The sequence below is a fragment of the Oryctolagus cuniculus genome, chromosome 4, assembly GCF_051225735.1.
Source record: "Oryctolagus cuniculus isolate XC-2025 breed Fujian yellow rabbit chromosome 4, ASM5122573v1, whole genome shotgun sequence".
Taxonomy (NCBI): domain Eukaryota; kingdom Metazoa; phylum Chordata; class Mammalia; order Lagomorpha; family Leporidae; genus Oryctolagus; species Oryctolagus cuniculus.
Window position 1 is genome coordinate 78,476,856 of NC_142870.1, and position 9,368 is coordinate 78,486,223.

At 44.8% G+C, this 9,368-nt stretch overlaps 1 protein-coding gene across 10 annotated transcripts in view; it reads right to left on the reverse strand.

Moving 5' to 3' along the window:
• The window catches only part of MIX23 (mitochondrial matrix import factor 23), a 29,103-nt gene extending 19,798 nt beyond the window's left edge, over positions 1 to 9,305 (reverse strand). For 2 of the 10 annotated variants that reach the window (XM_017347058.4, XM_089331797.1), the window contains exon 1: positions 8,474 to 8,606. Coding sequence is in view for 2 of the 10 variants with exons in the window: in XM_089331800.1 (XP_089187926.1) it covers positions 8,474 to 8,524 (51 nt within the window). In the remaining 8 variants the exon portion in view is untranslated. Of the gene's footprint in view, positions 1 to 8,447 lie in introns of all 10 variants that reach the window. The other 8 variants (XR_007924649.3, XM_089331800.1, XM_002716815.6 and 5 more) reach the window with 8 other exon arrangements.
• Between the last annotated feature and the right edge of the window lie 63 nt (positions 9,306 to 9,368).

The following is a 9,368-nucleotide window of genomic DNA, read 5'->3' on the forward strand; positions in this document are numbered from 1 at the left end:
CTGCCTTCGGATCAGCGCGGTGCGCCAACCGCAGTACAGCCGCTGCCTGCAGTGCCGGCATCCTATATGGGTGCCAGTTCGAGTCCCAGCTGCTCCACTTCTGATCCAGCTCTCTACTAATGGCCTGGGAAAGCAGTGGAAGTTGGCCCAAATGTTTGGGTCCCTGCACCTGCATGGAAGACCCAGAAGAAGCTCCTGGCTCTGGATCAGCCCAGATCCAGCTATTGGGGTTATCTGGAGAGTGAACCAGCGGATAGAAGCTCTCTGTCTCTCTCCCTTTTTCTGTAACTCTGCCTCTCAAATAAATAAATAAATCTTAAAAAAACAAAAAACAAAAAAAAACATGATCTAAGATGAGGCCCACTATTACAGACCATGATACAGGATTTTAGTCTTTTCTGAGAGCCACAGGGAACCAATGAAGTGTTTCAAGTATGGTAGGGATTGTATGCTCAGATTTGTCTTCTGAGGTGATTGCTGAGGTTAAAGTGTGGAAAACAGACTGGACAGGAACAAGAGTAGATGTCAAGAGATCAGTTAGGGGGCCGGCGCTGTGGCGCAGCTGGTTAACGCCCTGGCCTGAAGCACCAGCATCCCATATGGGCGCCAGTTCAAGATCCTGCTGCTCCACTTCGTGTCCAGCTCTCTTCTATGGCCTGGGAAAGCAGTGGAGGATGGCCCAAGTCCTTGGGCCCCTGCACCCGCGTGGGAGACCCGGAGGAAGCTCCTGGTTGGCACAGCTCCGGCCGTTGCAGCCAATTGGGGAGTGAACCAGCAGATGGAAGACCCCTCTCTCTTTCTCTCTCTCTCTCTCTCTCTCTGCCTCTCCTCTCTCTATGTAACTCTTTCAAATAAATAAATAAATCTTTAAAAAAAAAAACAAAACAGAGATCAGTTAGGAGACTGATGCAGCAATTCAGGTGAGAGGTTACACAGCCTGACATTTCAGAGTTTTTTATTGACTGAACTTTAACCAGTTCTTAGTTTGAATACTGGCCATATGTTAATCAGTATAGGCAAATTCCCCTCTGATACAGCAATGGGAATTTATGTGCATTAACTAGATAATCAATCAATCAATTTTATAATCTTACAAATGTGGCTTATTAAATAGAGCCATGCACTGCATGACATATTGGTCAACAATGGGCTGTATTTCACAAGGTGGTCCCATGAGATGATATTACGTAGTGACACTATAGCCACCTCAGTTTGCATAAACACAGTCTCTGTTTACACAACAGGGAAATCGCCTAATGGCACACTTGCACTTCTTAAGCTGCACCCTTAGTCAGGTAGTATATGACTACTTGATTCGGAGCTTAGCTTTCAATATAGCAGACACGGTTATGTCAGGTTATTTTTTTTCTTTTTTCTTAATTGTTCTTTATTTCTAAGGTTATTCAAATTAAAATACAACTTAACAGGGCTGGCATTCCATATCAGAGTGCTGGTTCAAGTCTCAGTCATACAGCTTCTGATCCAGCTTCCTGCTAATGCACCTGGGAAGGCAGCAAAAGATGGTTCAAGTGTCTCAGCCCCAGCTACCCATGTGGGAGACCAGGATGGAGTTCCTAGCTCCTGGCTTCAGCCTGGGCCTAGCACTGGCTGTTGCAGCCATTTGGGAAAGTGAACCAGCAGATGAAAGATCTCTCTGTTCTCCTTTCAAATAAACAAACACATCCTCTATAAAAAGTAAAAGTGAACAAAATTTAATTTCTACCAACACAGAAAATTTTATTAGATGGTGCTGTATTCTAGAAAGCATGATGATACTTTGTTAAGGTAAGGTCATTGTTTAAGGATTGCAGAGAATTGCTAACTATTTTTAAATGTCACAGAAAAGATAAAGGATGAGGGTGAGGGAAAAGATGCAAGAAGGGATTTCTTTAAAATTAGAAAAGAAGAAGGAAAACAACTACAAAACACCTCCCCAGGCTCGTATTTCTTTGCAGCAGAAAAAGTGCCAGAGCTCTTAAGACATCTCCAAGAGGGTCTAGGGGAAAGGCTGGGCAGCTTTCAGAGCAAATGAAGTGAACACAGGCACAAAGGCACTCCTGTTGAATCGTGTGTATCATGCAGAAGGAATTACAGACTACCTGATTCCTAGACCCAAAGGCGTCTTCACACACACACACACACACACACACACACATTCACCAAGGAAACAGAAGACATCCATCACAGATATTTTACACAATAAATTACTGCAACACATGTCCACAGAGATAATATAAAAATACACACGGTTCACTGGTTCTCTGATGGCTACATCTTGGTGTAGGACCTGGAACTCTACTCAGTTTCTAGATGGGAAAAAGTAGTAAATGACAACTCTCCAAATCTTGTACTGTCCCAGCTTCTCTTACCTTTCAGTCTCCTCAAAGTAAGAAACTTCATATACCACGAATCTCTAATTGTAGGCTAACTCTATAAAATGATTCAGGCATGTTTCTTAGAATGGAATTTTACGTCTAATCTCTAATTGCAGGGAGGAACTCTCATCCTCTTGGGAGGCAATTTAGATACAGAAGGAGTGTCCATATTCAGTAGTGAGGTACAGCAGAGAAAACTTTCCTTTACCCCTACAATTATACCACAGTTTATTGCTGGGATTAATCCTCAGGTAAATGCTTATTTGGTTAATTTTTAGGATAGACACGAGATGAGAAAGGGCTGTCACATGACTAAACCGCACTGTTCTCTGAGGAATGACCTGCAACTCCTTCAAGCTTCCTTCTCCCCTCTGCCTGAAGATAAACAGAAGAGATCGCGTTCTTCTTCCCAACCAACCCTATTTTTACAGCAACATTCACACTGTGCTTTTCCCAGGCTGGACACAGACTTGCTCACAACTGCCAGGGACCTAGACAGCCAGCACCCTTAGGGACAGGAACAATCAGCAGCTTTGTTATGTTAAAACAAAACAAAACAAAACAAAACAAAAACCACCTATAACTGATGCTAGAAAATTATCTATCCAGTCTGTATCTAATCACCATATGTCTGAAAAGCAATTCTGTATAAACAAAGGAATAGTCTTAATAGAAATACTAAGATTTAAACGTCCTGGGAAGGAACACTTAGTTGATTTTGTATCAGATAGGGTTAGGAGGGAGGGATTTCAGAGGCAACAAGTGGAAAAAGCGCAAAAACGACAAGCAGCATGATGTGTTCAGGAACAACAAACAGGTCCAAGCGGCTGGATGGTGAAGTTGAGGTGCACGCTGGAGTGGTGAGAGGCAGAGAGACTTACAAGCGCGGTGCTAAGAAACAGGACTGGGGGAGGCTCACTGGGACCCGATTTTAAAGGCCACGAATGCCATTTTAAGTAGTTTGGGGTGAATTAGCTGAGCCTAAAAATGGTTGAGATGCTAAAATTCAGAAAATATGAAGCCACAGTATTACAGAGACTAAACTGAAGGAGGGCTACATTAGAGAACAGAGTGAGTGAACACAGGGAGGCCTGCTGCAAAGCTAATTACAAAAACGGCAGGGCCTGAGCAAGGCCAGTGGCTGCAGCGCTGAATCCTCCTAAAGCGCCTCTTTCATCACCTCAGCCCCTTTACTCAGGAATGACTAACCTCACACTTAGCATTCAACGTCTTCCAAATTCCGGTTTTAGTAACTGCAACGTGCCACTGTGCAAATCCTAGTATTTCAACAATATTGATTTGCTATTTCCCTCAAATACTTTTTTTCTTACATACTATGGCCTCTGCATAGAATTCCTCTGGTCCTGCCCACATAAGGCCTAATTCAATTACCATCTCTTGATGTATTTCTCTTTGAATTCTTACTGCTATATGTTTTATACCCCTAATTTGGATTAAGTTTCTTACTTTATTTGCTGTCGACTGGGTTTCCAAGTACTTGATGGCTAGTAGATATCTGTCATGGACTGAACAGTGTCCCCCACCCCCACCCCAAAATTCAGGTTGAAGCCCTAACCCCAATATGACTGTATCTGGAGATAAGGACTTCATAAAGTTATGAAAGCTAACCAGAGGTCATAAGGGTAGGTACCTAATCTGGCAGAATTGGTTTCCTTATGAGAGGAAGAGACATCAGGATCCCTTTCCCTCCTCACACAGAAATGACATCATGTGAGGACACATGAGAATGTGGCAATCTCACCAGAAACCAACCCTGACAGCAACCTGATGTCAGACTTCTAGCCTCGAGAACTGTGAAACAACAAATGTCTATTATTTAAGCCACGTATGTGGTATTTTGTTAAGTCAGTCTTAGCAGACTGACAGAGTACCCAATACACTCTTGTTGAATGAAATTCTAGGAATTTCATTATAACTATTGTTTTCTGGATTTTATTTCATTTTGGAAATAAGATGTTTTTGTGGAGTGCTAATTTTAATAATGGATAAATAAGAACTGCAAAAAAATTTAAAACACTTTAAAAATATACAGCTATATGGAATTTTAAAAAAATAGAACAGAGTTGCAGTGGGGGGAGGGAGAATGGGGCAGAGATTCAGTAGGAAGGGATATGAGGAATCTTTTGGAGGTGAAGGCGTTATTCTGTATGTTGACAAAGGTTTGCTTACAGGTGTATGTAAATGTAAACTCATGGAATGATATACTTAAAGATTTGTACGCTTCACTGTACGTAAACATTATTCCCCACAAATAGTAAGCAAATATTGAACTCTAGTTAATGATGCTTGCTGACATGTTAAGCGTAAAGTATACAAACATTTACAACTTCCTCTGAAATGCATCAAAAAAAGGGAAAAGTGGGTGCATGGATCAAGAGATGGATAGATGGATATGTAGAATCCAGAGGATGGGTACATGAGTGTTCATTGCAGAATTTTTCAAACTTTTCTGTAGTGTTTAAACATGTTTATAATACAATTCTGAAAAAAGTGTGCACCTAACCTTGAAAATAAAAAAAAATTACTTTTCTGTGCCCTAATATTGAGTATAGTTCTTTCCACTCTTAAGATATTTACATATAAAATGTAATAATTTAATAGTTTTAAAAAATATAAACTTTGGGGCCACATTCTGGCACCACAGCATTTAGCTCTAGATCACTGGTGTTTGAATATAAAAAGGGACAGTTTTTTTCTTCAATGCTACAACATCCCTAATGGTGAGAAAGGCAACAGCAGCAGAGCAAGCAGCGCCGGCATCCCATATGGGTGCCAGTTCTAGACCTGGCTGCTCCACTTCTGATCCAGCTCTGCTATGGCCTGGGAAAGCAGATGGCCAAAGTCTTTGGGCCCCTGCACCTGCGTGGGAGACCTGGAAGAAGCTCCTAGCTTCAGATCAGCGCAGAGTGAACCAGCAGATGGAAGACCCCCCCCCACCGCCTCTCCTCTCTCTGTATAACTCTTTCAAGTAAAATAAATAAATCTTTAAAAAAAAATCTCCTCCAAGCTTCCAAACATACTGTCCCACAAAAAACAGGTTAAGCTGCTGCTTGCCATACTGACATCCCCACAATGGACTACCAATTTAAAACCTGGCTACTCCATTTCTGATCCAGCTCCCTTCCAATAGGCCTGGGAAAGCAGAAGATAGGCCAGATACTTGAGTCCCTGCCACCCACATGGAAGATCTGGATGGAGCTCTGGGCTACTGCCTTCCGACATGTCAGCCCCAACCATTGTAGCCATTTGGGAAGTGAACCAGTGGATGGACGACCTCAATCTCTCTCTTAACCTGCCTGTCAAATAAATAAATCCATATATATATATGTGTGTGTGTGTGTGTGTGTGTATAAACTTGGATTAATACTTTGTGAGAACAGCCATGTTTTATAATTCATAATTTTTCCAAATTCATCTCAACCTAAATGATACATTCAAATTTTACATTTTTACAGCACCTTCACTCATGTTTTTGTGTGCCTCTGAAGAAGCAAATGGTCTTGCACCATTTACAAGATTAAATGGTAGGCCAAGGCCAGCTCTAAAAAACCAGATCTTCTAACTTCTAAAATGGGGTATTCTCCATTATAAACCACACATTTGGGAAAGAAAGTATGTTTTACTGAGACCCAGTTTATGTTTTTATATACATCATCTCTGTGAACAGAATGATTAGTCAAGGCAGTTTAATTTTACAGATTCAGATAATACAGAAGGAAGCAGTTTTAAGTATTATTTAACACAGTTTTCTTATTTTACATATTCAAGTTAATCCCCCAAAAGTTTACATGATTAGTTCAAGGGCATAAAGCTGTTAATGGCAGAAGCAGTTCTAGAAGTCAGAACATTTAATGCCCCAACCTGTGCCTTTTCCCATAGATTTTTTTTCTTTTTTTATTATTATTATTTTTTTTTTGACAGGCAGAGTGGACAGTGAGAAAGAGACAGAGAGAAAGGTCTTCCTTTTTCCGTTGGTTCACCCCCAAATGGCCACTGCAGCCAGCACACCATGCTGATCCAAAGCCAGGAGCCAGGTGCTTCTCCTGGTCTCCCCATGCGGGTGCAGGGCCCAAGGACTTGGGCCATCCTCCACTGCACTCCTGGGCCACAGCAGAGATCTGGACAGGAAGAGGAGCAACTGGGACTAGAACCTGGGGTGCTGGCGCCACAGGTGAGCTGCGGCTCCGGCCTTCCCACAGATTTTAAGAATACCATTGGGGCCAGCGCTGTGGCGTAGCCAGTAAAACCACCACCTGCAGTACCGGCATCCATATGGGTGCTGGTTCTAGTTCCGGCTGCTCCTCTTCCAATCCAGCTCTCTGCTACTGCCTGGGAAAGCAGTAGAAGACGGCCCTAGTCCTTGGGTACCTGCACTCGAGTGGGAGACCCGGAAGAAGCTCCTGGCTCCTGGCTTCGAATCAGCGCAGCTCTGGCCTTTGCAACCAGCTGGGGGGTGAATCAGTAATGGAAGACCTCTCTCTCTCTGAGTAACTCTGATTTTCAAATAAATAAATAAATCTTTAAAAAAAAAAAAAAAGAATACCATCCCTCAGGGGCTGGTGCTGTGGCGTAGTGAGATAAGCCTCTGCCTGCAATGCCACCACCCCACATAGGTGCCAGTTCAAGTCCTGGATGTTCCACTTTCGAGCCAGCTCCCTGGGAAAGGAGCAGAAGATGGCCCAAGTCCCTGGGCTCCTGCACACCCATGTGAGAGACCTGGAAGAAGCTCCTGGCTCCTGGCTCCTGGCTTTGGCCTGGCCCAGCCCTGGCAGCCATTTGGGAAGTGAACCAGAGTATGGAAGATCTCTCTCTCTCTCTGTCTTTTAAATATTTTTTTTTTTGGTAAAAAACACCCATTGCTCAATTATATGAGTTTAGTAACTCAAGTTATGTCACATTATTGACAAGGCCACAGCCACAAATGTGCTGGTTAACTTTATGTATTCCATGTCCTTCTAATTCCAACAGTCTTCGTCTAGTCTGTTAAATATTTTTCAAGTGTTTCTATTAACAGGGTCCTCTGTTAATAGATAGGTTAATCTTCTGCCTGTGGCACCGGCATCCCATATGAGTGCCGGTTCTAGTCCCGGCTAATTCACTTCCAATCCAGCTCTCTGCTGTGGCCTAGGAAAGCAGTAGAAGATGGCCCAAGTGCTTGGGCCCCTGCACCTACGTGGGAGACGGGGAAGAAGCTCCTGGCTTTGGATGGGCGCAGCTCCAGCTGTTGCAGCCATTTGGGAAGCGAACCAACATAAGGAAGACCTTTCTCTCTGTCTCTCCCTCTCACTGTCTGTAACTCTACCTTTCAAATAAAATAAATAAGAAAATATTTTTTTAAAAAAAGGCAGGAATCTTTTCCAGTAACTTGCTCAAAATCCAGATCCCTGTCCTTAGATTAGTGGTTAATAATTAGCCTTAGAGTTAGATGCTTGGATACAAAAAGATAGGGTTTTTATTTCTTTTTTTTTGTAAACGCTACAACTCTAACAGAAAGGCAACAGCAGCAGAGCATGTAGCTCTAGATCGCTGGTGTTTGAACTGTAAAAAGATAACAGCTTTTTCTCAAGCGCTACCTCTCTAATGGTTCGGAAGGCACTAGCAACCAGGGCAGGTACTAGAATTAATCTCCCCTCCAAGCTTGCAAACGATCTGTCCCCCCAAAATCGCAAACTGCGCTAATCGTTTTATCTTATCTTCCCTTTCCTCTCTCCCATAAAGCTCAACTTTGAGAAAAGTAGGAGAAGAATGGCAGAGGCTTGGAACTGGAGTTCTGGGCATTGCTACAAGGGCATTGCTACACTCCCGAGCTTGGCACTGCCACCGCGGAAAGGCCTGAAATTCCCAGGCAAGGCCTGCTCAGCACAAAGACTATGACCTCCTTCCGTCCCCACCAGTGAGCAGCCACGCTCCCTAAGGCCAAACACGCGCCCCCCATGACCTCCAATGGCTCGATAATGAAACCTTGAACTGACCGCTTTTCCCACAGCTGACCCATACGCCTTCCAAGGCCAGAACACGGAATAGGGTCTAGACACAAAAGCAAGGACACACCTGCCACACGAGGTAAAGCCCATTACCTGGAACTCAGCGAACTCCTCACAGTTCACACCGCCACTGGGCGCCGCCATATTGGACAAACGCGAGGACCCCGCCGCAGGCCAATCACCGCGGAGCAAAGGTGTCCGCGGCGCCGCCTGACCGAAGAAAAATGGCCCAAAGGAACTCTCAGCCAAACACCTGAGCGCGGAACCTGTCTGTCTGTGGCCCCCCTCCCACGTCGAAGTTTGTCGCTCTGCTGCCCTGCTTTTTCACTCCAATCCTTTTATGCACGGGACAGAGATTGTCAGAACCTGAAGGGACGGTGGAGCATCTTCTTGCAAAAAGGGAAGGGATCTCCCGTGCACACACCAATCAGGTCGCTCGGGGAGGGAATCTCGAAACGTGAACCTTCCCGAAGCCCTCCCATTCCACTGTTGATCCTCTGTCCCCAGGGCTGAAGGGCCTTTGTTCAGCGAGAATTTGGGGCCACTAAGAAACGACTAGAAAAAAAAATGGGCACGTTTCTGGCAGTGTGCGTGGGTAAATGGTGGAATTGAAAAAAAGAAAAAAAGCACACATTCTGATTTTCTCGGCTTGGCCCGAGGGATGCTCCAAAAGCCACCAAGTGATGGGGCTTCCAACGCGTTTGGATAAAAGCTTTCATCGCACACAGGATGGATGGTGAATACTGGCTTATCAGGGAGCGCAGGTCGGCAGTTGACAGTTCACAAACGCCCCCACGCTGCCTCTCCTCTTTAGCTCTGCTGCTTTTCGAACCAGGGACTCGCCTCCGCGCAGGGAACCGTAAGGGCAGGGCCGCCTCGGCGCCGGCGCCCGCACGCCCCGAGAGGCGCGCCCGCAGGCTCCCGCGCGTCGCGCACGTCCCGCACGGCCCGCGCGTCACGCACGCCCCGCCCACCCCGGCGCCCCGCC